A 27,874-nucleotide genomic window follows, 5' to 3' on the forward strand; every position below is an offset into this window, starting at 1 on the left:
TTATGCAAAACCAAAGCATTTTATTTCTGTCAACTTAGTATTTCATTTTTAAAAAGTCCTACAAAACCATTTCAGAGGACTGCAGCTCCTGGAGAATGTTTCCCATTTGTTACTATGACTACTCAAAATACAAAAAAGAAGTTTGAAAGTTGTTTTAACCCAAAGCTCTTGAAGTTAACAGTGTAAAGTTTAACCTCAGCTGTAACCAGACACCACAACAAGAAATTGTAGGTATTTTCCAAATTGTAAGTAACATTAGATAAAATATCATGCAACGGTGCAGCATTGCAAAATATCTCAATGGATTGCATCTGAGAATGAGGACAGCACTTGTAAATAAAAGCCTATAAATAAACAACTGTCAGCAAAATAAGTAAATGGTTACATTATGTCAGCACTTGTATTAAGTAATATTTAGTAGACTAGTATGTCACATGAAAATAACTCTTTAGAAAGGCCAGAGTAGATCTATTCACTCAATACTTTTGTACTAAGGCATTCATACTACGAAAGGAAGAGTTCATAGCACGCATCTTTTCTTTGGTACAATGCACATAAAACAAATCAAAGCTGGCCACACGTACATGAAGCAAGTGTGCATCAAGGCAGACGCATACAAGAAAGTCCACAGACAACAGCTGCCATTGTCACACCATGTGCGTGCCGCTCAAACTTAAGAACTCTCTCGTAGCCTGCAGCAACCAAGAGAGACTGTCCAATTCCTTTAGTAAGAAACTGCAACTCCTTGACCTCCAAAACCATACTGTGCATCACGGCTTCCCCAAAATAAATTATCATCCTTCCATCATTGGTATTACGTAAAGCTGGAACTGAAAAACAAAAGCAAGCGTATGAATTGTAACGTATTCTGAAGAAATAAAACTAAGCCAGAGAAAACATCTGGAAATCTCCTGAACTCGTGAGTTAATCACAACAGTACAGGTTACCACTTTTATTATCCATAATTCCCCTTTTCCAGAAAAAAAAAATAATAAAAAAAAAGAAGTCTAGGAATAGGAATTCAGTGGCATTATTTGAAATGCAATAAAATTTGTCAAAACCCAGAAGCAGGCTTCTGGCATACATCCCAAAACTTCAAAGCTGTCTTGCTGATATTTCTGGAAGTACGTGCACCCACAAAGCTTCTGCAGGTTTTCATACTCCAGGAGTTATGCATAACTTGTGTACAAAAGATCTGCTTCTAAGTGCCACGAGATATTAACAAAATCGCGTCCACAATAAAACAGAAACCTATCAGGAACGGAGAATAATAAACTGACAACATCTGCTATTTACATTATTTAATGTCTATAAATGAAGAAGATGAGCACATTTATTCTGGTGACTACTTCTGAATGCATCTCTAAAATTTCACAGATTATTCAGGCTTTTGTTTTGGTGCAGAGACAGAAAGAGCATCAAGCGAAGCGTGCATCAGATCATACTCTGTAGACAGTGTCATTTTTAGAACCAATTTTATTAATCACTCCTCAGAGAAGTCTGTAACAGGAAGACAAATCTAGCATTATGGGACAGCAGCAGACAGGTCACTTCACAAAGCTGATGCAACCTACATTCAAAATCTGAATGCTGCTGCAGCCAATACTATTTCTGGAATTCCCTGGCAGAATTTCTCTCCCTCTCTAACTTCTCCCTCTTGCTCTGTTTGTGACCATTCACAGCTTCTTCCTTTCTGATGTCAAAACACAGCAGTTCAAGTCGAAAACCTTTGTCCCTTCACAGGGGGGGCAGGGGAAAAAAATAAGAAGAATGCTCACAGAATATACAACAATTAGTCTAAATGTTAATTTTAGAGGCAGAGATCCAAGCATGACAGAATTGCAAGCACAGAACAGAACAGGAACACATTCACGTCTTCTCTAAAAGATGACTAGAATTTGTGTTACAAAAGTGAAGATTTTTCTATTGCTATCTGTGATGACTAACAGCACTTACTTTTTGCGGTCCTTGTCTCTCTTCAAGCTAACAGGAGTAGAGACCATTGGCTGTGTTTGGAGTAATTCAGCATTAGCTTTCTTCATGTTAAACAGAGCGATTTCTTCCTCTAAAGCTTTTCTCTTCTTCTCTAATTTCAGTTTCTCCTCTTGATGCACGAGCATAAGATGTTCAAACTTAGCCTGTATCTGTTGAAAGCACAGAAAATGCATTTCCAACTAGTAACACAAGGTGGCGATATCACAATACAAAAGCACTGCAATTACAGTAAAAACCACCTCAGCTAATGTTAAAACTACAAAAAAATGCATTCTTTCCCAAAAATCAGCAATCCAGAAGAATATATCGGATTTATATTGTATTTTCCTATGGATGCCAGGCTACCACACACAAAAAATGAGGGTTGAAATGATGGAAAATGCTACATTAGTATTAGATCTATTGCAGGATGTACCTTTCTTAGATCAAAAACAAGGATTCCTTTAGAGAGGAAACAAAAATATTAAATCAGAAAGTGTCAAGCAGAATCCACTTTCCTTAAACCAGGCAGGCAAGAAACCACGTACACTTCTTTTATATATGGTATGTGTTTTAATATGTTCATTAATTACATGTATGCATTAATGTGTACACACACAATTAGGTTGGGGAGTTACTTGTCACCTGCCAGAAGTTAACTGCTTTTCTGCAACCAAAAATCTTTAGGGTTTTTTTGATGTATTAATGGATTCTGGCCTTGGATGTATTTGACCTGTTAAAACACACTTGTGTAATTGTGCATGGTAACCAGGGAGTACCGCCTGCCTCTCTTTCTCACCTCCCACCTACCCCTGCTTTGGTGTCCTTCTGACCAGCTGGATCAAGATGCTCATCTGGCTGAAAACTATAACCCTACCAAAATACTCTTGGATTTCAACTACGCCATTTCTCTGATCCAACCAATAACATTAAACACGTAGAAGCTACATGCACAGCTTCAGACTCAAGTGAACTCAAGTGCTTGCGGAGGCACAAAGCTTGTGCCCCTGAATTATGTCAATATAGAATCACAGAATCCTTAGAGTTGGAAGGACATTTAAAGGTCATGTGTTCTAAGTCCCCTGCAATGAACAAGGACATGCACAGCTCCATCAGGTTGCCTTGGGGCTGATCCAGCCTCGCCTTGGAAGTCTCCAGGATGGGGCATCCACCACCTCTCTGGGCAACCTGTTCCAGCATACAGAAGTTGTATGACTCAATCTTAGTGCAGCTATAGAGGTACAAAAGTCAGATTTATTTCCATCTTGCACAAAGAAAGAGCAAAAATAATACTGTAAAAATATATCAGTATGCCTATCCTATACAATAGAGCTGTCAGGTTTTATAGATGTGTCTATACTATGTATACTATTCATCATTTATTTCATTACTACAGTTAATCCAATGCATTGCAATAAAAAAAATAACTCAGGGTAGAAAACATAAGGTCCTAAAGCAATTGTACCACTCCAGAGCAGTAATTCTGCACATTGTAAGTACAAGTTTCCTCTAAATGAAGGACACAAAAGCCATCCTGAGTACAATGGAAACTCCTGTTTTTCTCTTATTTCCATATACACATACACACTTCCAGGAGAACAAGCAGCAGCAGGGTATATGACAAATGTTCTTTGCAAGTGACTGCATTATTGTTTTCTGACATCAGGAACTGGGAAAATAAATATCCATAATTCAACTGCAATATGCAGAGCTCACAGAAACTGCACGGTATAAAGCACAGAAGGAAAAACATCAAAGGGTATCACAGATAATGTGTAAAACTTAGCTGTGTCTATTTTGAACACAAACAAGTATTATTCCAATTGGACAGCCTCCTACTGAGAATGACTGAACCTGATACTCTCCACCACTAGCACAGGGGACTACACAGGTTTAGAAAATACAGTATATTAAGTCTCCTTTGTACTTAAAACGTGCATCTGAACCTACTATTATTGTAATAGAAGAACGAGCCCCTTCAATCTGCAGGTGAGAAGAACTCATGGGACATGGCAGGAAGGGATCTCAGACATCAATATTTTTGTTTAATGTCTCACCACAAAACTCAATTCTATTGTAATGGACAAAAAATAATAACTGTAATTGCATGATTCATTAGTGACGAGGCCATGGCTAACTGTCATAAATTGCTGCAGTGTGACTTTTAGAGGCCCCAACAGACAGGTTACTCTTCCAGCAACCTAAGCCTGAAAAGCACCTGCTGTGCTGATATAACAAACACATCACCATTATATACATCACCATATTCCTTCCTACTGTCTTGTCCCAGCTATCAACTAAACATGCTGCACACCATAACCTCTCTCATTCCATAAAAGTTTGCCATTTATTTCTGAGCATCTAATCAACGTGCTAAGCTAATCTTTGTAGTCAATCTGCTTTTGATTTTAAGCATTACTGCCACCGACTAGAAAATCAACTAGTTGATTAGAAGATCAACTAGTTGTGATTTTAATAAGAACTGTTCCATATCTCAGCACACAAACTCACGACAGACCAGCACACTTACTCGTTGCTCTGCTTCTTTCAATACTGCTTCTTTCTCCTTCACTCTCTGCACAAACTTCTGCCTCGTCTCCTCCTCTCTTCGTTGCAGCTCAAGGTAGAACTTGCGCCTCTTTGCCTCATAGGCTTCCTGCAGACTGAAGTCCAAAAACATAAGCAGGTCTCCAGCAAACTGTTCAATTCAGTGTGAAAAACTAACAATCTGGAACGTTATTTAAACAAATCAAATGCATCTGAGATATAAAGTATCATAGTTCTCCATGTAATAATTCATAGACTTCAGTAGAAACAGGTTTCTGAGTTTTCTTAGCTTTAAGTAAATAACCTTGCAAAACCAAAAAATATCAAAGCTAACAGTACTTTACTTTTCAAAGTAAATAAAGCACTTGAGAAATCTCACATTCTAGTTGTAACTTTCAAATACAAATTATTCTCACTGGAGGCAGAAGTTAGGTATTAATCAAGACACTGAAATTGTGAGAAAAATCCTCCCAAAATTTCCACATTGTGAAACCTCAGCCTTAACACAGGACGTTACAAACACAGTGCATCTGGATGTAACTACTGATTGCTCACTCATTATGTCATTTACTCATCTAGATGCATGTCAGACATTTTCTCCAGGAGAATACTGTGCGAAACCATATTGAAAGCTTTGAGGAAATCCAGAATGGTGACGTGAACCGGTTCCCTTCGGTCAGCTGAGTGGGTAACCTTGTCATAAAAGGCCATAAGTTTGTTAAACAGGACTTTACCCTGTAAGCCCATGTTGGCTGTGACCCGTGACTGTGCTGTCTTTCAGGTGTTTGTCAATGACTCCCACAGTAATACTCTCCACAGTTTTGCCAGGCCCTGAAGTGAGATGGACAGGTCTGTAGATACCAGGGTCTTCCTTCTTGCCCTTCTTGAAAACTGGAAGAATGTGAGCCAGTTTCCAGTCCCAAGGTCATTATAAAATAATTGAGACAGATCCCACGATGACATCCTCGAGCACTCCCAGTATTCCACGTTCTTCCTTCCACTTTTTCCAAACTTACTTAATAGACATTGCAATATGCAAGACAATTTTCTTTCCATTGAAAAACAGGTACTCAAAATTGAGAAATTTCCTTTGTATCCACACGTACCATAGCAAATTAAAATATGCTGATAATTCACACAAATACTATCACATAGTTGATATTTCAGGGTATATACCACCACTTTCTGCCAGCAAAGCTCTGCTTGGGAAAAAAGGAATACAGCCTGTGTACGCCTGTATCTCCTATCCCAAAGAACATGGTAACTTCAAAAAGCAGGGCACAGTAACTTCAAAAAGCATACCTGTTTAGTGCTACAAATTCTTTCAATAAAACTTTTGCAACTTCTCTAAATCACATAATTCCACAAAAGCAAACATGGAGGATCAGAGCTGCAATTATGGTTATAATAAAACCAAAAGGATCTCTCCAGTTTCTTGCAGGGGAAAAGGACACGCAGAAACATCAGAACAATTCCTTCTTTAACCTGGGGCTGCTCTTGTAAACCATTCAATACTTCCTTAAAACTGACTAGCCAGCCTCTCAGATATCCCCAATTACTATTACTTTGCTTGCTGTCTTTCACGCCCTTCACTCTGAAGTAAAATACATTTATATGTATATATTTCTTACATTAAAAACATACATAAAATACTCAACATTGCTTTATATTCTTTACTGCTTTATATTAGTTATTTAAAATTAAATGCATTATACACACTCTTTTGTACTGAGTTTGAAGTCTCACTCTTAGTTTTTAACAATTTTTACTGAAAGGATTTATAAATGGAGAGACGACACAGGACATCTAAAAACTCAATTATTTAGAGCAACAGGAAGCTGAAATCTCTTTCTTCTGTATTTTAAGATGACTGAACAGTTTCCCAATCCTAAAATCACTTACTTTTATTCAAAATATAACCTAAGGAGACAGAATAATCATCTTGAAATTGCACGTGCAGACTTCTGTAAGATCACAAAGTAAAAAAGTTCTTTTCCTATCCAACAATATCTGAGTGATACTTTGCAACTGAATGATTTCAGCAGGACAACATTCTGCTTTGGTTTGATTTGTTGTTGTTGTTTCGTGTTGTTTTGTTTTTTTTTAAATCAATGTCGGTCTTAGCCTTGTATCTGCCACTTGAAATACGGACATGGTTTTCACACCACCTTTGAGTTCAGACAGCACATGCAGTAACAATAAAGCTACAGCACAGGTTATTCAAGTGCCAGCAGCCTTGCTGTGTGTCAGCTGTGCTAACAAGCACTTTGCCTTTGGGTGTAGTGCAGCAAAAAAGCTAAAGCAAAAACTTGACTAAACTAACACGCTGCAGTTGCATCTTTATTTCAGTATGTGGACATCTTCAGACTCAATCTAAGCTAGTTTATCAGATAAAATCAGTAAAGGAGAAGTCTTGATATCAGTAATAGATTAACCTCGCAGACATTGGGTTTACCACACAATCAAATTACATGTTTAAAACTATGAAAAATTAATTTAAAAAAATTATCATGCATTCTCTCATTGGTTGGACCTCAATAATTTTATACCTTGTACTCTGTGAAGAAAGCCTTTGCTTTACTAACCCATGACATGGCTCCCAACAACACTTATCACCTACCTTTCTACAGGAGAAAAACTGTCATGTATAGCTTTCTTATTTGCATAAGGCTTCCAACATGGAAGTCCAAAAATAAAGATGCAAATCAGGCACAATCTGTTCGTAAACTGAGACTCTAACTGAAGTGAAATTCATAGCTTGGTGGAACACAACTGTTGTGTGTTTTGTTGACTCTGGATAAGAAAGACACTCAAACTGTTCTGCAGTTTGTTCATTTAAAACTTAAAACGATTTTCAAGTTTCAAAAATATTCCTGGAACTTTCTATATAACATTTCAATACCAGTGAAAGTGTATCGTAAAAAAAAAGTTAACTAGTAGCAGGTATCACTAGCACAGTCCCTTGACTCAGTGGACTATGTTGCTGTGAAGCAACATTTAGGATGTGGCAGATCTAAATAATTACCATCTTCCCAACAAAGGCTTGAAAAAAACCCATGTATTTTGGCTGGAGTTCAGTCTTCCCATACAGAGGTTAAAGTATTTAGCTCGAATGCAAGGATCAACACTCGGTCAGATGAACTCCAAATCCAGGGGACTTCTTGAGGAAGTCTAATAGGCTTTTAGATACGTTGTTTTCCTTCCTTAGAAAAGACAATTTGAATCATACAAATGATCCTCTACATGGGAACTTCTGATTGAATCCTTCCTGTTCTCCTTGCATCCTCAAAACAGACTGAAAACAAACCTGTTTTTGTTCTATCACTGCAAGGTCTGAATACTCCAGTTTTAGAGAGTAATAAGAGAAGGTACTTCACATACTGAGAAACTGAAGCATTTAAGATGAAGAAACTGTACCTTCTGAACACAGAAAAACAACTACACTAGAGAATAATTAACATCAGAGAATCAGAACATGCAAGCAAACAGCTCAAATATCAACCTTTTTTCAACACTCTTGCCTATCATTTTTCTTCTTTCCAAACCAGGAGAGCTCCCTGAGGCAATAACACAGTTTGCAATCAAAAAGTGGACTAACAAAATACCCAAATTCAATAATTTAATAGTCCTCTCCTCCCCTGCAAACATCTAAGCTTTCCAGACACACATATTTTGACATTTGTTTGGCTGGAAGCAGTCTTCATATCTAATTGCTGTTTCCTACCGTCCCAAACTTCTCCGTTCTAGGCGTCTCAGCAGTCATCTCTTGCTGAGAATGATTTGAATCTAGGAGTTTGACAACTTTGCAGTCTAAGATTTCCTAGTGGAAGTAACTAGACCATCAAAATGGCAGGACTGGACAGCCCACACACACACACACACAAAAGAAGGTCTTCAAGTGTCCCATAAAAAATAAAATTCAATAATGGTTTGGGGTTTTTTTCCACATGGAAGAGTTGAAGCCTTTATGGATGTCCAACTGTAACCCATCCCAGAAGGTACCTGAAAATCCAAGAATTACTGACGTTGCTTTGCACCGACATACAGTTTTGGATGAATAAACTACCATTGCGTTTTTAAATCCAAAAGAGTTGTACAAGAACTCCACAAGTAGCTTTTGTACTTCATGCCAAAAAACAGGGCACGTTACCTCCTCAAGTGTCAATGTTTAAATGCTACAAACATCAGTGCTGTAACATTTTCTGAAGCTCTCATAAAGCAATCCAACTCAGATTATCAAATTCAGCATGTAGGCAGCTACATCACAGGCATAAAATGTGACTTTTCAATATGAATTCCGATCACTATATAAGACATGAAATTCTAACACTCATATACTGCTATTTGTATTATTTGTAAACTAAAACTAAACCTCTTACAATTCCTGAGCATGTAACTGTAAACATCTTAAAGGACAAACAGCCCCTATTGTGACAGAAACTTACATCTGCAAGTCAGAAATACAATACCTATTGAGCTTCCTCTATGGACAGTGGCATTTTTCCATCACACACTGACCATAACGCACTTCATGGTTTCATCAGCAGCTTCATAAAGCACCTTATGGATGAGGTTACTAATTGTGTCACATACAGATCTGCTATATTCTCTTCCCTTTTTATGGTATCATAAAATGTCTCTCACAAATGACCAAATGCCTTCCCTTTCAGACCTCAGTGTCTTTCACCGTGCCACACAACTAAGGGACAAACATTCTAGATCAGGTCCCACTTGTTTCTTCCTTTCTCTGTCAACTGGGGAAAAAGTTTATGTTGCTGGATTTGCATGCAATACTATTCTTATCCTTCCAAAATAGTTATATTTCCAACAGACATGATTTTCCAAAACTAATTCTTAAAGAGTGCTGTCTTGCCCCAGCACTCTTAATAAGCTGACATTTAGTGGCCTATGCATAAAAATTACACACCAGAGGGAAGTAATCTTTTCTGTAACTTCACTAAATCAACTTCACACATGTAAAATACTATGACATTCTGATGTCAAAGTAGACCATCCTGCTACTTTACGTAGTTAACATAGTGTCAACTGTTTAAAGGTTCTGCAAAGACAACTCTTGTATTTGTGGAAAAAAGTGTAGTTCTGTGGACATTTATTTTTTTTTATTTAAGAATTCTTAGTTTGAAATGGCTGTACATTGTGAAATTCAAGTTCAGGAAAGCAAAAGGTACTGCAGTCAATATCCCCATGAACAAATCTATACGCTTTCCTTTGACAAAGAAAATAAGGTATCAGCTGTTAGCGTGTGTTCTCAAACCCAATGAAAAGTCTATGGTCAATTACAGTGAGCTTTAAACCTCATTCACCTTTGGTCTCTATGTATGAAAAGGATTTATTTCTTTCTTTTTAAGTCAAGAGAAATGTCACAGTGATTCATGGTCAGCTTAAGATCTAAATTAACTACTCAAGCATGCCTTGGCATTAAGGTTTCAGAAAGTGCCCATATCCAGCATCCTCCTTGATACATTCTTCTTATTTAATGATCACCTTGAACAATATAGAAATCAGACTTAGTGAAAGAAATGCTGTTCCATCAACAATATGAGTTAAAGTAACTGCAACTTCTTTAGAACTTCTGCACAAAGTAAAGCTGAAAGCAAAGAATTTAAGCTGCTAAAAACAATCTGAAGGGAAGCTATTTCTACCAGAACATTTAAATACGTTCTGAATCGCTATGTGAAACAAGTTAAAAATCCAACTGGTTCCAAGTATTAGAAACTGTTTTTAATGCAAATCCATACTTTGTTTTCATGCCTGGTTTAAGCTGGAATTTTCCACAGTGACTATGTGGTAACAGCACTCTGCTAAATCATGAAGACTTTGAAGATTCCCAAAGCATGAGCTTCTCCCCATCAGGATGATAACAATTTGCACACTTACAAAATACAGCTCTACATATGAAATGACCAAAGGAAGTTGGAAGAAAGAGAGGAAGGATTTGAAAATAACAGATTAAACAAACTGGATATAGAAATTAGAAGTACTTCCTACAGAAAACAGCTTTACTGCACGAACAGCTGAGTGTCTCTAACCCTTTGCTTTACTCCACTCTGGAACAACCTGCAAATAACAACTTCTTACAGTATAATAAGAGATATCTTGACCCAAAAAGGCTAAATGTTTGTTATTACAGAAGATAATGAAGGAAGTAAACAGTGTAAACAATGATTTTGTACAAGTTCTTGCTTCAGCTCCTGCTGAATTTTAAGTGCAGCCAAACCATTGCTTGAATCAGACATTACTAGAGAAAAAGTAAAACAGCATTATTTCTATAATGATAACATTCCAGAAGGCATACAATGTACATACCTCTGAAAAATGGATATTCTCCCCAGTGAAAATTAAAATGCTCAAGTTTTTTTTTAAAAACAGATGTATTTCAGAAATAGAGCTTGTATGCCTGTAAAAGCCATGCTCATATAAACTCATATACTGTTCCATGAAAATAAATGAATGAACATATGTGTACTTACACTGATTTAGAAAAAAATAATAACATATAAACATTCTCTCTCTCTCATAAGAACTGTTCTAACTATGAATCTTGTTTGGTATTGTGCTGATACAGTCAAATATGCAATGAATGAAAGTGGAAAGCCAGTGCTGTATACAGAATCACAGAATGGCCCGGGTTGGAAGGGACCTCAGGATCATGAATCTCCAACCCCCCTGCCACATGCAGGGCCACCAACCTCCCCATTTAATACTAGACCAGGCTGCCCAGGGCCCCATCCAACCTGGCCTTGAGCATCTCCAGGGACGGGGCATCTACAATCTCTGCGGGCAGGCTGTTCCAGCACCTCACCACTCTCTCTGTAAAGAACTTAATGTACAATAAGACTCTTACCTTACTGGCTTGTTCTCAGGGTCAGTGTCTCTGAAGCCCATCTCCTGCAGTCTGCAGCGCCTGTACAGCTCATAATGGCGTGTGTGAGTCTGCTCTATTAAATCTTCCATATTTGTGCAAATAAGCATCTCACGGAGCTTCACAAAGTCACAGTGGTTCTCATTTTCCACTAATCAGTCAAAAGAGGGATCATCATACACAAGTATAGAAATTGTCAAAATATATTTTAAATACCATTGAGATCCTTCTATTTTGTTTACTGACTACACTTCTAGGAAAAAGGATCTGTACTTCTTATACCTCCTGCACTTTCTTGTGATTTCTAACACACAAATTGAAGCACTAACCGTATGTACCACTGAACATGTTCCAGTATGTCCTGATTTCACATTTGAATTGAGCAACTATTAATTTCTCTTTTTCTCTTCTGACAATCAGGAAACCTTACAATCTGCTAATGCTAGAGGCACTGCCATAATATCAACCAACCCAAATATCACATACAGCATGATATGGCTTGATTCCAGGAAAGCATCAATGTTGGAACTGCAGACTTCAAATATGAATTTCTAAATTCTCTAAGCTGCTTATACAAAATACAATTGATATGACAGTAGTGGCTAATAACAGATCATGTGAATATCAATGAATCTTACAATTAAAAAAGACCATAAAAATATGCAGGTCACTCCAAAAGTAACAACTTTTATTTATTTCCATGGAAATGACAACAAATACAAGGAGCACAATAACACTATTTGAGAGAGCCCATCCTCAGCTCCAAAACACTCTTTCTCAGCATAGACAACACCAGTAGCTATGCACTTTCACCAGTTATAAACAAGACCCTATGTGCCATGCCTGTAAAAATGTACATCAGCAGGGGTGACCCACTGCTTCACAGCTGCTGTAATGGCAGTTGCTAAGAAAATGTTGCCCACAAAATCCATATTTTGTCAGCGTGAACGGATGGAAGTCAGAAGGTGCCAAATCCGAACTATATGGTGAGTGGGGTTATCTTTTTCTCTAGAAGTTCAAGGCTTCAGCTTAGTCAGCAACTGCAGTGTAGCCATCGGTTGACGGTTTGCTCAGGCTCCAGGAAATCCAGAAGGAACAACCCTTTCCTATTGAAAAGACACTGCACATCACTTTACCCGCTGTGTCTTGAACCTTCTCTTTGATAGGGAATTCACATCACCACCCCATGGATTGCTATTTTGACTCCAGCTCATAGCAGTGGCACCACATCTCATAACTGGAAATGATGTGACCCAGGAAACTGTCACCTTAAGCCCAGTATTGGTTCAGTAGGTCCCGACAAACTTGCATACTGTGTTCTTTCTGTCCCTGTTTGAGCATTTGTGGGAACCACAGGGCGCACACTTTGCGTTATTCCAATATTGCCACCATCACTGAAGCTGATACTCAGTTTCATATACACTTCCCTGTCATAATCTACCAATCTGCATGCATGAGCTAATCGAAATGCTCTGTATCTTGTGGAGAACTGCTGTGCATGGCCATTCAGAACACGACTTGTCTTTCATGTCGCTGCTGCTATTGCTGAAATGCAGCATCCACCACCTCATTGCTCACATCCACCATTATGGTATCCAGAAGTGTTCAGCAAGTGTTGATGAATCTGTATGGAGGAGTTCAATGACAGCCCTTTGCTTCATGAGTATTTCCATGTCAGATGCCACTGTTTCAGACTGCCCCTCTGCTGCCATGTATCACATGGCAATAAAATGCAAATGAATACTGGCAGGAAGGTTCAACCTCTACTGCTATCCCACCAACATTTGCCTCTTACATTGTAAGCCAACAAAATAAAACGTGACACATTACTTTCAGGATGACCTGCATATTTTTATGGTCTTTTTTAATTATAAGATTCACTGATATTCATAGAGGCTGTTATTAGCCACCACTGTATTACACTTGAGAATTCATTTACCTTGTACAATGCCCCAAGGGTACTGACGAGCTTTCACCATTTTGTTTCCAATTTTCACCACTTCTGTACTTCCCACTACAGCAAAAGGTAAATGCCCCTGCAAGAGTCACACCAACACAGCCTTATCTCTCAGTGTTCTTACGTAACAAATGAAAAGCAAGCAATCCAGAAATAAACAAAGGGTAAAAAAATCTACCACACAAGGAGCGAATACAGCTAGAATGCTCAGAACACCCAGCTTTAGCTTACAGGCTCATTTTAAAATGACAAGGTAGATCTGAAAGCACAACAGTGAAAGAGCTTGGAGTGCACCTGACTTTGTGATTCCTGAAGATAATCTGTCCTGCTATGGAAGGAAAGTAACAACAACAAAAACGAAAAATCAAACAGAAAACAGTTCTGCAGACATAAAAAACAGAGAAAACTGGAGAAATGAGTCACCTGACTACCTTCTCTAAAACATGTAAGGTACCATTCACTATGAAAAAGAGCAAATCAGTTTATCTATGTTAGTAGATGTACATTAAACATCCAGAAAAAGGAAAAGCATTTATGAGTAAGATCCTCTTTCCAGAACCAGAAAACAAGGAGCCTCCTAAAACAAGCAGCATCAACAGCAAGGGGACAGGGAAACCTGGGGGGCAGGGGGAGCCCAAAAGCACGGGAGTCATTTAAAGAAAGAGAAAATAAATAACCAACTTGCAAAAAATATAAAGCCATAAACCTCAACACAGCCATGGAAGAACAGGCATGAATCAGTGTAACAATGATGCTTTAATACTGCAATATTGACATTACTTCCACTTACTTACATTCATGATAGTATTAATTTGAGAAACAACTTCATCATCAGTTGGAAACTGGTATATCTGGATACCATTGCTAACTAATTCAGTAATGAGTTTCCTCTTGAATTGCTGCAGTTCTGTTTTAGAAATGCTGTCTGCTTTGCCTATAAGTGGTATAATGTTCACCTATTAATGACAAAATACATGAAATCTGTAAGACATCAATTTTGAGACAACAACATTAACAAATTTCTTTGGTCGTAACTCTTCAAAACTACCCTTTCAGTCTAAACTTTTCCATCAATATCTGATTCATTTCAACTATAACCAAAGAAAACTTCACAAATCATTAAAATATATTCACTGCCACCATTTGAAAACAGTAACACTTTATTTAATTCCTCATAACTAACTCTGAGAAAAGAATTAGGAAGGTGACCTCATACAGCGTATCACTCAAAAGAACAGCAATGCCTACTTATTACCAAATAAGTCATGAAGTATTTATATCTCTGTTTAAAAAATGGAATTTTTGATTTATAGCAGTGGGGGACATGTCAGGTATTAAAAGTTGGGAAGTTAAATGTACAAAGAAAAGGCTGCCAACACCTCAGCTTCCCTTCAGGTACAACAAGGTCCTTACTGTCACCCATAGCTCTTACTCCACTAGCACAGCGACGAGGTTGACTTGTACCTGCTGAAGGCAGAAGAACATCTAACACTGAAGAATCTCGCCTCCAAGTTGTTGCAGTAGTTACTCAGAATTCTAAATTCAATCCTAATGCTGTAAGTTGACCTATCTGCTAAAATAGTTATGACAGTAACTCAGTACTCTTAAGAATAATTCAGTATCTGTGACCCTCCTAGCACCCCTTTCAGAACAGGACACCAAGAATTAGTGCTCAAAATTCTAGTGGATCACTGCAATTCTTCAGTGAATTTGAGAGTTCTGAATGGCTCCTTGATTACAGACACACACAAAAAAAAAAGGAAGAAAAAACACACACACACCCCATTTTGTATTGTTCTGACTATTCTGCCTGAATGGAATTTCCACAGCATGAACTTTCACGACTCCATTCAGTAATTTTTCCGACATTGCAAAGACAGCAAAAGACTTCAAGACAGCACTGACCTGTGTCAGGAGGGCAGGAAAACGTAAGAGTAAGCATTGAGTCTAACAAATAACCTCCCTAGAAAGATAACTTAGCTGCGCTAACAAGTGCTTGCAAAGCAGATATATGTAATGCCTAGCACATCAATATTTCAGAAGTATTTCAGGGCAGTGAGTTTTGTGCAGTCCCCCTAATTCTAGATAAAACACATGGTGTTACAATTTCAGAAAAAAAAAACCTCTCTCAAAGTCACTATCATTAAAACAAACCACTTTATTCTTTAAGCTAGAAGTTTCTTACCCTCGTTCACTTTGTCTTCCTGCCTCTAGGGCTCCTCCCTCCCCAGTTTCCTCATACTAACATTAAAGTATGACTTCTAAGATTAACTGGTGATATTCCTTAACAGTGTAGCACGTGCAGCCTAAGCATACATGTGGTTAAATCAAAATGCTACATATATTATTTTGATGACTGATATAACTTAGGATTGTATAAACAACCTGATACAGCTAGTAGAAATCCAAAGCTTCTGCTAAATTAGCTGAGGTATACTGAGCTAGATTTTCCACTGCACAGCTCTAAAAATGGATGGAAGAATCCTCAGACTTTAATTAACCTTCACTCTGCCTTCTCAACATAAAAGGTTTACAGGCCCATCTAACTAGGAGAGATTGGTAATGAATAGGAAGGAAACATTGCTGTGGGGACAAGTAACAAAACAAAAGCAAGATCACTGCAAACTGAGTATAGTTATCAATACTAATGTTAAATCATACCTGTCATTAAAATGTTAAAGCAGTACTACCATGGCTTTAGATAAGCAACAGAAATAGTCTTTTTAATCTGTTAAACAATCTATTTCTACTTGCAGCTCCTAAGGTTTACTTGACAACTAGTATCTCAGTACTTTCATCCAAGAACAACACTAATTGAAAGCATGCACTGACCTGTACTCACAGGAGACTTGAACTATATTGAGCTGGACCACATCCAGATGTGCTCCAAGTCGCAGTGCTTCCATCTATGCCTGCTGCTCACTTGGGCACCAGCTAACTCCTTTCAGCCTCTTCCCAAATCACAACTCCCACTGCACAAAGCTGAATTCTGAATTCCATAGGCTGTTAACACAGAATCACTTCAACCCCACATAAAAAGTCAACACCTGAAACTAAAATAGCAGTCTTCATCTTCTCCCGTTGTGTGCAGCAGCTCCTTTCCAGGTAGAACTATAATCTGCACAGCTCTACAAGGAGACAGATCACTTTTCAGTTTCCTAAGTAGCCAAAACTCTTTAGTTTTCAGTTTAAATCAGTCTCCTCATCCAGGAAACTGACTGAGGAAAACACTTAAGCATGCACAGTGTGAAGGAGCAGCTGAGCCTGCTTCTTTCAAACAGCAGTGCAGACTTACTGAAGTTTAACTTCAAGAAGTAGTTTAAAGTAGTTCAACTAAAACAACAACAAAAAGCCACTGGGATAAAGGTTTTTCTTTATCCATGCACACAGTTTTGCTGTGTGTTAGCACCAAATTCAGCCCTTTGATCATCCTTCATATCCATGATATGCAAAGTATCACTTTCTTCCCTCACACTTAGAAAATAGACTATTTTTCTAAATTACAATTGTAATGTAACACCTCACATTAATGTCAAAGCATCTGTTGCTCCATTATGCTATAGAGAATGAAAAAAAAATATTCATACTTGCAATTATTATTGGTTGGTATTTGGCACATATATTTAAGCATATTTGAAGGTGTCCACATGTTAAGAAGTACACTTACACCTCATGTACAGGAAAAAGAACATGCTGACAGTAAAACACAAACTAAAAGGCAATAAAATCAAACACTGCAGCATTCCAAATTCTTAACATTTTAACAGAAAATGGAAGAATTCTCCTCTCTTCTTTTATCAAACAAGATTTCCTAAAATGGCTCAAATATTTAGCTTCTTCCAATTCACACAAACCCATTCTATGAAGAATCATAAGAATTTAGAATTTAGAAAGAAATAATCACTAGAAACTATTTTAATGGTTGCAAAATTAATCAATATGTGTAGTTTAAAACATTAACACAGACCATCATAGAAAAGTCAGGCTAGAGGAGTTCACAGCACTCACCTCTTCAGCTGTTTATAACAAACATCTTTACAGTGCTGCAAAGTTTTCTATACACCAATTTTCCAGCAGTCTCAAAACTTGATAGTGAACTAGAAACTACAAACTTCATTAGAAACATTACAATACTCATGGAGGGTATCCTATCCAATCAGTAAGATGTTAAGAGATTGTTTGTCTGTGTTCTTCCCATTTGTGAATAAATAAGTGATGAACTGCAAACTTTTGGTTCAGCTAAGTGGTTCTGAAGTTAAAAAACAAACAAACAAAACACAATCTCCTAAAACCAATCACACAGATTTGGAACGAAGAGTTGGTAGCAGACTTATAAGCTGCAAGATGAGTCAGAAAACAGAACAAGTCCTAAGAGCTGTTTCAAAGTCTTACCTTTCTGTCTAGACTTTTCATGGTTAACAAATCTAGAGTCTTTAGGGAATGGCCTGTAGGTGAAATGATGTAGAGGCATACATGGATGCGAGTATCATGGTAGTTAAATATAGAACGTTTAATTTTCAGTTCTTCTTGGAGATAGGCTTCAAATTGTGCATCTATGTAATCCACTATTGGCTGATAGCTGTAAGAAATAAAATAAAATGAAATAACCAGACATTAGCTATTCCCAAACAAGCTAAGAAAGAAATTAATCTTGTACTGTTGTGTGCATTTTCATTTCACAATTGAACAGGGTGCTCACGTAGCTGCATGACACAGCAGAAAATTAAGTGCACTGATCCTAATTTCTGAGAGGCTACTCCAAAAATAACTGTACACCTAAAACAGATAAAATACTCTGTAGCTATTGTAAGTGGAGAAAAAGAAAAAAAAAAAGGCTACGTAAATTTACTTTTGCTTACTAGTGATCTTTTTCAAGAGATGTTTTATAAACTTTGGCTATGAAGCTGTGCAACCACAGAACACTTAGATTCGAGAAAGACACACAAAACTTCTAGATACAAGAAAGAACATGCAATTACCAGTACCAAGAAATAGGACTTCCAGAATCCTCTGAAGATGAAGTACTGTACATGAGAGAGCTCTTAAACAATAAACAAAAATTGGAAAGGAGGAATGTGAGAGAAGAATGAAAATCTGATTTGCAACATCAGTACAGTTTAAGCAAGCTTCATCCTGCTTAAAACACAACTATAATCTCCTTTCAAAAAGAAAGTGTTGCCAGATGTCCAAGCAGGACCTCACAGTTTTGCTGCCACTAAAATTTACTAGACCAAGTCAAATGCAAACAAAGTTCAAAAGTAATAGTTGTATCCAAAATTAATAAAGGGTTAAAAGGCAGCTTCTTACAATATAATATATCAGCATCTCTAGTATCTATATTAATATCTACACACATCACACTCATCCCAGTCTCTAGCATTAGCTGTTTTCCCATGATATCGTAGGACAGTGATCTCATGACAATCTTAATGTGATTCTCTAACCTTCATTTATAATTAACACAATTTAGGCACCCATATAGCATGAAGGACTACTAGAATTCATTATAATGAAAGAAAAAATCTGCTGAGATACAGTTCAATATTTTAAAATCTTCAGTTCATAACAGCAGAGACAAAACTGACACTGCACTTCTGTATCTTTTGATTGAGCTAACTTAAAGGACTTCAAGAATCCACATGATGTTCCTTCCTGTTTGAAGTCCTTAATATAATCCAATATTTAAAACAAAAACAAAAACAAAAAAAACCTACAACCAACAACCTACAGATCTACTCTCTATAATGTAGTGTACATCATAACCTTCTTGGTTGTTTAAATAATCACCCGTGGAACTTATCACCCTGCTCAAAAGAAACTCTACGCACTACTGCACTTCTTATTTACATGTATTTATAAAAGATTTTATTATAAAGAAGAGAGCAGATTTCAGGTGATTTCTCAAACAGTTTCCTAGACAAGAAGGAAAACACTACCTGCTTTGGTACACAGAGAAAACGGTTAACCAAATATTTAGTAGACATGTAAGAAAAATATTTACTACAAAGTCCAAAGAAGAATCAAACTGGAATTGAAGAACTTCTGCATGCATTAGCAACAAGGCAACACTTACCTATCTTCTTTGTTTATCTGGTCACCAAATCCCACGGTACTCACAACGGTTAGTTTCAAACGAACGTTGCTTTCATGGAGTTCGTATCTCTGAGCTTTAAGTCTTACATTTGGGTGAAAATGAGTTGACACCAAGTCATCAAAACTGATGTTAAATAGACTGTTTATTAAGGTAGATTTCCCAGATCCAGTTTCCCCTAAAGTTAAACAGAAGGGTTGGGGGAGAAATAAAATACCTGCCAAGCACACCAAGTGATATCAGAACAACCTGACAAATCCACCAAAAAATATTAAATAATTTCTCCAAACAGTTGCTGCATTCCTTTTTTTTTTTTAATATAAGGAGCACTAAATGCCCTCTTAAATTTTTACCACATAGACAGGAGACAGTTAATACTTACCTATAATGAGTAATAAGTAGAACTGCAGGCAAATTTACCATTGGATTCAAAAGCTAACCACAGGGAACCCCAGGGTTAGACAATTTTTATAAAAAAGCATTTATTTGGGAAGCATAGAAATATGTCTGTGTTATCGCCTTGGATTTTAGAACTTTTTGACCTAAAGCTCTATTGCAGTAAAAACTGTGTAGCCTCATTCACTCAAAAGAATCCAAGAAGCTACCTACAAGTCATAAGTGCACGATGCCCACTTTCAACATTTTTTGTCTTCCTGTTCTTTATAAAAATGGTAAATATAAACCCAAATTATTGATACAAATGAGCAAAGTTGGGGAGAGAGTGGAACTGCACTTCATGCTTAACAAGTCAATTCCTAAGGAGAGGTGCAGCTTACAACCAAACAGCACCTACCGATACAAAGAATGTTGAAGCAAAAGCCCTGCTTGATGGATTTGTTAACCAGCTGATCAGGTAAAGTATCAAAACCAACATGGCCAGACAAGGGCAAGGATCGAAGGCCATCATTCTGCAATTAAAAAAAAAAAAGAAAAAAAAAGAAAAAAGTATGTTATCAAAGCGAGTTGCAAAGCATTTAGCAATGGCAAGAAAGGAACTCTGTTGGTAAGCCAGAATTCATTCCTTAGAATTTACAAGGAACTCAGGAAAGCAACAGTCCAGGAGAAAAACATAATCTTTCAGTTCAGCTTTACACTGTAACTTCAGTGTTTGACTATTTGCAGTGTCAAAGTAAAGACCCTTTTTTTTTTGGGGGGGGGGGGGAGGAGGAGGTGGATGGGGGAGGAAAGGGGCATGGGGGAACAGAAATTAAATGGACAAGTCCAACTAAAAATGTAAACTAAAAAACACAGAAAAAATATCAAATCACATTTGATCTGCTCTAAGAAATGAAGAAAAGACTATTAAAAACAACTTATGAGACAGATTTCAAAATAGGGACATAATCAGAGGAAGGTATATATTAGCAATCAGAATACATTCTGAGTAGCTGGAATTGTATTATTTTATTTTATATAAGTAACTATTTCATTACCTACACATCAGAACTCTAGATAATATATACTACTAGAAATGTCTATAGGAGCACACTGTGCTTTAAATATCCAGAATCCTGCAATCCTGCATCACAACACCAAGGCAATGAGCATACAAAAAAAACCCAAAAAATGAAACCTAAGATTATCAGTTTATACAGTTCTGTTTCAAAACATTCCATATCAAAAGTATAAACAGCAACAAGTCCATGCTATTCTGCCTCTTCTCTTTGCAATCCACTTGCCCTTAGTGGCTCCTGGGAATGTGTCTATAGCCAACTGTGGAAATACCTTCATTTAATAGTCCCAAGCACAAAGGAATGCCACCTTTTATAGCAGGTATGCTATACAGCAAGTGTCAGACTGCTTGCAGTTAAAAGGATGCAGACATGGCTTACAGCAGATGGTTCCCCTCCTCTGGTTTTGCTCAGGATTTCTTGTGTGGGACTACAGACTGCACTCACTCTCAATTTAGACCGATGTACTCAGGCATCTCTGCTTAGACTAATGCAACGAGGAGAAACCACAGCCCTGTGCATCCCGCTCCATGCCCACGGCGCTGTGGTGCAGCCCCTTTCCCTGACCCCCAGCTGCCCTCCCCTGACAGCTCCATGCCGTTCCCTCGGGCCCTGTCGCTGTCACACAGAGCAGAGCTCAGCGCTGCCCCTCCGCTCCCTGTGAGGAGCTGCAGCCGCCATCAGGCCTCCCCTCAGCTCCTCTGCTCTGCGCTGAGCACAACGAGGGATCTCAGCTGCTCTCCACACACCTTGCCTTACAGACCCTTCCCCACCTTTGTAGGGTTTTTTGATTGAAGTCCACTTTAATTTCTGTGGCCAAACCCAACAAAAGCCACAAGCTGGTTGGCCATTTCCAGAAGTCACTAGAAACAAATACTGCATCACTCAGGAGGCACTACAACAGGATTAAATCTGCTTAGCAAGGGAAGAGTGGGAAAACTCCTATTACAGCTGTGCCCACAGCACATGGGAAAGCAGCAGGAGTCCTCACAGCCTGTAACTCCGGAACTTCCATTTTCGGAAGGAAGAAAGTGATTAATCACAACCGAACAATTCAGCATGAAAGTGTATTGTTCTCTGGGAACAGAAATTAAAAACAATCTTTTCTTCCACTGTTACATTAGTTGTTTATCACAAAAACTGATAAAATTTCTGTGAAACAGAGAAAATGGGAAATCATAAATGTGCAAAACAAGGCGCCATCTCTGTGCTTAGCTTAGAAAGCTATGGCTGTGTTTAGAGCTCGACAATATGGCCACATCACTCTTTAAAAATTCATCATTTCTTTGTGTTTCTGAGTTTCTCCCAGAGAACTCTACTTACGGATATGTGTGTGCTTCAGTCTGGAAAGAGATATGTCTGCAACAAACATGTATGCAGTTGTCAAGACAATCATTTGAAGTTTGCTATTTTAAAATAGCATATTTCATCTTTCTTCAGTACACAGAAGTTAATTTAATGATATCACAGTTACAGGTGAAAACGAGAACTGTTTTTCTGGAAATGTAAATACACAGAAGTCCACTGCAAGTGCTGTGTCATTTCACACAAAAGCTTGACACCAGAAACACCCCAGTAAGCTGTAAATGCATCATAAAGGAAAAGGCTACTAGAACGTGAATCGTATTTCCCCCGCATGTAATTTAGAACCTTCATCACAAGGTTGCTCTTCTCAGTTCTTTGTGCCAGAGCTAATGACTTGGTAAACCACCAAGCTAACCACCAACCACCACCTCCGCCCCAAACCTCACATCTCACCAGCTCTGCATGACCTGACAGTGAGAACATGCATGGCCACAAAGTACGTAACAGCTGGAATTTCAAGCACAAAGAGTATTTGTTATATCAGTCATGAGAACAGGTTTTAATGTCTCTGCCCTATTGTTCTCATTTAAAGAGAAAACTGACAGACTGAAGGATGGTCAGAACAAAGTGACTCAGGGTCTATTTACATCTTTCCAAGAAAATGGTCAGAGTTGCCTTGAACATAGAGGAGGAGACTTTTGGTATTGCACATGTGAAAAGAATTACATTAATAGTTGAGGGTGATGAAAAGCTGGAAACTTCAGGGTCTATCTCTAAGTCTGCATACTATTTCAGGGATTTAAACCACTACTAAGCTGTTCAGACAGCCGTCCTAAAACTCAACTGACTCTTCAAGAACCAATAACACTGTAGTGAAAGCTTTTAGCTGTTAAACTTCCAAGAAACACGGTGTCGTTCAATTTCAGCTGAAGACTCAGCCATGCTGATTTAGAAGAATATATCCTTGCACGTTGTACTTCTGTTTTCCACATGAAAAACATCATAACATTGAGTCCTACTGTCCCGATCTGGAGACTTGCAACCATCCATGCTCTTATAATAAATACCTTTGTAAATCTGTTAAGTCTGACAAACGTGGCAACATTCATATAGAGAGTAATAAGCTACATTTTCCCTTCCAAAATTTTCCAAGCACATCATGACTAGACAACCTTAGTGGTCTTTTCCAACCTTAATATTCTATTTGTTTCCTCCAGCACCCCATGCAGCCTCACTGTGTTACTATCTAATCTAAAATCAGAGACATTAAATTCACAAGCCTGATTGTGAAATATCTGCACTCTTACTACTTTTCTAAGAAAGAATATGTCATTTGTTGAAAAACAAGTTGTTTCTGTTTCAACTGTTTAGGAAAATGGTGACAACTAAAGCATTACCAAACATAAATCACGCAAAAGCAGTTAAGTTGCTGTACTAGTTAGTCCTTTTGAATCGGCTTCAGCGGCCTGGAGCAGCTAAACCATGTTTGAAGACAGCTCACCACCCAACTTTATTCAGTGAAGTATTCAAGGCCTGCAGTCCAAATGCGACTAGGGCTGGAGTACTCCAGTAAATTCTTCCTGTTTCTCATTTCTTTCTTAGAATTCATAGTCTCATCAAAATAGCAAACAATTTAGGCAGGTTGCGGTGGTTCAAATCACATCTTGCTCCTCCCCTCCAATTTGTTTTTTAAAAGGTTGGTAGCATAACATTCATAGAACCAGCAAAAGCAGTACCCCGAGTACACTGGTTTACAGAAAGTGGTCTAGCCCATTAGAAGCAGTGTGCAAATAAAAATTATTGTCTGAGACAAAAGTAGTATTTTTTTTCTTTCAGAAACAAAGTTCTGTCTTAACCCTGCCATGTATTTCAGACTAAAATTGCACAACACTGGGCCATCCCACATCAAAGGCTGCATCTCGGACTTACACAGGTGTCCCAGATAAGCCTCCTGCAGAACCAGACTTTCAGTCCAAGCAAACCATTACCTCAGCAGTCTGCTGGCCTGCAGGCTCTGCAAATGTGACTCATTCGGAGTCCCAAGTCTCTCACAACAGCAAACAGCTGAGGGTATTCATTAAACCAGAAAATTAATTTTAATTCCCCAATACCAAGTGACACTATGGTACAATCAATTACCTCTCTAATGCCATTAAATTTAATCCAATAAATATTAACATTGCTAGTGCCTCAAAACAGATATTCTGTTTTTCTACTCTGAAAATTATTTTCCATTTTTGGGTGGTCAAACTGTAAAATGAAGATGCAGCCATGCATACTGCTGGTGAATCTCTATTCAGATACATGCATGAAGGAGAGACAGAGCAGGTGGGATGAGCAGAGGGAACAGAAAGGGAATCCTGGCGAAGTAACACAGAAGAAAGGCAACAGGGGAGTAAGGTAGGAAAACAAAAATACAAAAAAAAGTCCATGAAGATACAGAGTAAGAAAAGAAATATGCGAAAAATTACAAGGGATTAATACATCGGCCTACTCTGTAAAATGAAAAGAAATACAAGGAGTCAAATATGAAGCAAAATATGCCAAAAACAACTGCATAGGAAATTATTGGCCAAAGGATGATTCAAAGTAAAATCATTTGAGAAATTTTACAAAGAGTGAACAAGTGATTTATTCACCATGTCAGAAACCAACAGCCAACTTTCAGGGGACTGATCCAAAGGATCTTGAGCTCAGAATTCTTACAGCTCTTGCAAATGACCCTTTTCACAGCATTCTGCAGTACCTACAATTTCTTTTTTCTAGTCCACTTCAACACACGAGGCAGCCAACTGCCTTCAACCACTGAGCACCTCAAACTTCCTTGATACATACATGGGCAGAGCAAGAAGCACACTGCTGTCAGCTGAGGGCATGCAGCTCGCTGTGCTGCTGCTGCAGAGAACTGCTGGATTCTATTTGATGATAATTAGCAGAAAAGAAGCAAAAAAGCAGAAGCATCTTGCTCATTTTCCAGTTGTGGGGAGGTGATTCCACAGGGACTTGCAAATGTCACGAAGGCCTCTCTTTCACAGCAGGTATTTAAGTAACCTGAGAATGTGGCATGCTTTGTACCTGCACCTCCTGCACTGCAGGTAATGAGGAAAACAAAGTAAGGAGCTGAAATCTGCTGCAGCACACTGAGATGCCTGTGATAAGAGAAAATAATCGGCACTGACGCAGCGCCCACTTTGCTTCAGTAGACGTGCCCTGAGCTGGCTGCGAGCCCCTAGGGCACTGTGTTTCCTGGACAGCAGCAGTCAGCCGCAGTCCGTGGCCCTTCATGTCCACACCAAGAGCAAGGCCCTGGGTGCGAGGGGCAGCAGCTGGCAGCGGGTGTCTGACTGCAACGTGGATCACTTTCTTCTTCTCCCCTTTAATTAGTCAATGCTGAGCATTGTGCGCTGTTCTACAGCTACAGGAGCTGCCAGAACTTTCCCAGAAGTCAAAATTTCAAAACTTGGAAGCATTGAATGCATGTATCTCAAGACTGTGTGCAGCCTGATTGTGTGGTAAGGTCAGACTGCACTCTGAGAGATTTTGCATTCCTTCTATGAAAGGACTGAGAACAAAACCCTTCCCACAACATACTCAGAAACACTTCAATGATTGCACAGCATGTGCCAAGCTAGGAAATCTTATTTGATGTCACTTTGTTACTTGAAAACCCAAGGGTAAAGCACTGTTCCCCGTGACAAACCAATCTCATCCTTCTGCTTTTAGGTCTCTCCTCTGTGAAGCCTTCCACCTCCGTGCTCCTCTCTTTTCTTCCCAGACCTAGTGGGCCCTCCAGTCCCACTCCCGGTCTCTTTGCTGCTTTACTACTTCTCTTCAACCTCAACCTTTTTGTAGTGCTTCTTAAACTTCAGCTCTTAGGTTTTTCTCCTTTCAGTATCTTACCAGCCTCCCACAAAACAGCCCAGAGGAGAGTTACTCCAGCTGCAGCAAGGAGGTGTCAGTATCTTGCCTCATGTGACAAGTGACAGAATCACAGAATCACAGAATGGCCCGGGTTGGAAGGGACCTCAAGGATCATGAATCTCCAACCCCCCTGCCACAGGCAGGGCCACCAACCTCCACATTTAACACTAGACCAGGCTGCCCAGGGCCCCATCCAATCTGGCCTGGAACACCTCCAGGGCATCCACAACCTCTGTGGGCAGCCTCTTCCAGCACTCACCACTCTCTCTGTAAAGAATTTCCCCCTGACATCTGCATCCCCCTGACAGGATGCAAGAAATCATGTCCCAGGGGTGGTTTAGACTGAATATCAGTGACAGTTTCTTCATGGAGAGGATGGTCAAGCATTGAAACAAGCCACTCGGGGAAAAAGTGGGATCCTCATTCCTGAAGTATTTAAGAGGTGTGTTGACGCAGCACTAAGGAAGAAGGCTTAGTGGTGGGACTCATGCTGTTAGGTGATGGTTGGACCTGGTGATCTCAGAGATCTCTCGGTGATTTTATGAGACTCCCAAAGTACAGTGGCTGTCCTCCATTCATAGAATCATAGAACCATTAAGATTGGAAAAGACAACTAAGATCATCATGTCCAATCATCAGCCTATCCCCACCATGCCCAGTAAACATGTCCGTCCGTGCTACATTTCCACATTACTTCAACACTTCCAGGGACAGTGACTCGCAAGCCCCCCGGGCAATCCGTGCCAGTGCCTTATCACATTTTCTGAGAAGAAATGTTTCCTAACGTCCAATCTGAACCTCTCTTGGTGCAACTTGGGGCCATTCCCTCATGTCCTGTTGCTGTTACCTGGAAGAAATCGCTGACTCCCACCTCACTACAGCCTCCTTTCAGGTCATTGCACGGAGCAATAAGGTCTCCCCTGAGCTTCCTCTTCTCTAGGCTGAATGATCCCAGCTCCCTCAGCCCTTCTCCCAGGGCAGCCTCCCATACAGCCACACTGCATAACACCGAAGTGGGACAAAGCCTGGAGCCACCCAAACAGGTACTTTGCCTACCGGCATAAAATGCAGATTACTGGCTGTGCAGCCAGGGCGGAGGAATTCTCCCTAAAAAATAAACAAACAAAATAACCTCCTCTCACTCCGCCTTACATGCATGCTTCGCATTGCTAAGGTGCGAAGCACAGCAGAGGACTCCATTTCACACTCATACTCTAAATTCCAGTGTTAACACACTGACGGTACTGTGCACTCGAAGCCTAGGAACCCATCGCTTTGCCCTCATACAGAGTAGCATTTCTCTAATATCCAGGATGCAGCGTATTTCTGGAAACTCACAGCACCCTCTGAGACCTTCCACAACATCTGTAACCCCTGACAGCTTCGGCTGCCCAACTACGAGAACTCCAGTCGGTTTCCAATCGTACCGTACCGTACCGTTCCTCCCCTGGAGGCCGTTGCCCCGCGTTGTCCCGTCCCCTCTCCCGTCGCAGCGGGCAGGCGCTGGCAGCCCCCTCTGCTCCCCGCAGCGAGACTTACCGGCTGCCCCGCGCCGGCCATGGCCCCGGGAGGGACGGAGAGCGGCGAGACAAGACGGAGCGCCGCGACAGAACCCTCCCATCCTCCGCAGCCCCAGCGGGGACCGGGAGGAGTCGTTCGGCGGAGGGGCGGGCGCGGGGGCAGCGCGCACCCAGCGGGCGTTGGGGAAGGCGGTCGGACGCGGGGCCGCCTCGCTGAGCCGCCCC

General features: G+C 39.4%; 1 protein-coding gene across 5 annotated transcripts; it reads right to left on the bottom strand.

The window, feature by feature from the left end:
* Positions 1 to 27,874, bottom strand: SEPTIN10 (septin 10). 5 transcript variants are annotated; one of them, XM_048962641.1, is made up of 10 exons: positions 27,669 to 27,874; positions 20,246 to 20,360; positions 19,435 to 19,630; positions 17,754 to 17,940; positions 14,156 to 14,317; positions 13,344 to 13,440; positions 11,387 to 11,555; positions 4,505 to 4,637; positions 1,957 to 2,144; positions 1 to 830 (listed from the first exon to the last, which is right to left on the bottom strand). In XM_048962641.1, exons 1-10 carry the CDS (start codon positions 27,687 to 27,689, stop codon positions 815 to 817), a joined length of 1,284 nt encoding a protein of 427 aa, XP_048818598.1. In that variant the 5' UTR covers positions 27,690 to 27,874; the 3' UTR covers positions 1 to 814. The 5 variants fall into 5 exon arrangements, with proteins under 5 accessions (XP_048818598.1, XP_048818612.1, XP_048818607.1 ...); XM_048962671.1 differs by lacking the exon at positions 1 to 830 and adding an exon at positions 875 to 1,735; XM_048962655.1 differs by lacking the exons at positions 20,246 to 20,360; positions 27,669 to 27,874 and adding an exon at positions 18,347 to 18,402 and having other exon boundaries at positions 19,435 to 19,548.

The sequence above is a fragment of the Lagopus muta genome, chromosome 1 (genome assembly GCF_023343835.1).
Source record: "Lagopus muta isolate bLagMut1 chromosome 1, bLagMut1 primary, whole genome shotgun sequence".
Classification (NCBI taxonomy): Eukaryota; Metazoa; Chordata; class Aves; order Galliformes; family Phasianidae; genus Lagopus; species Lagopus muta.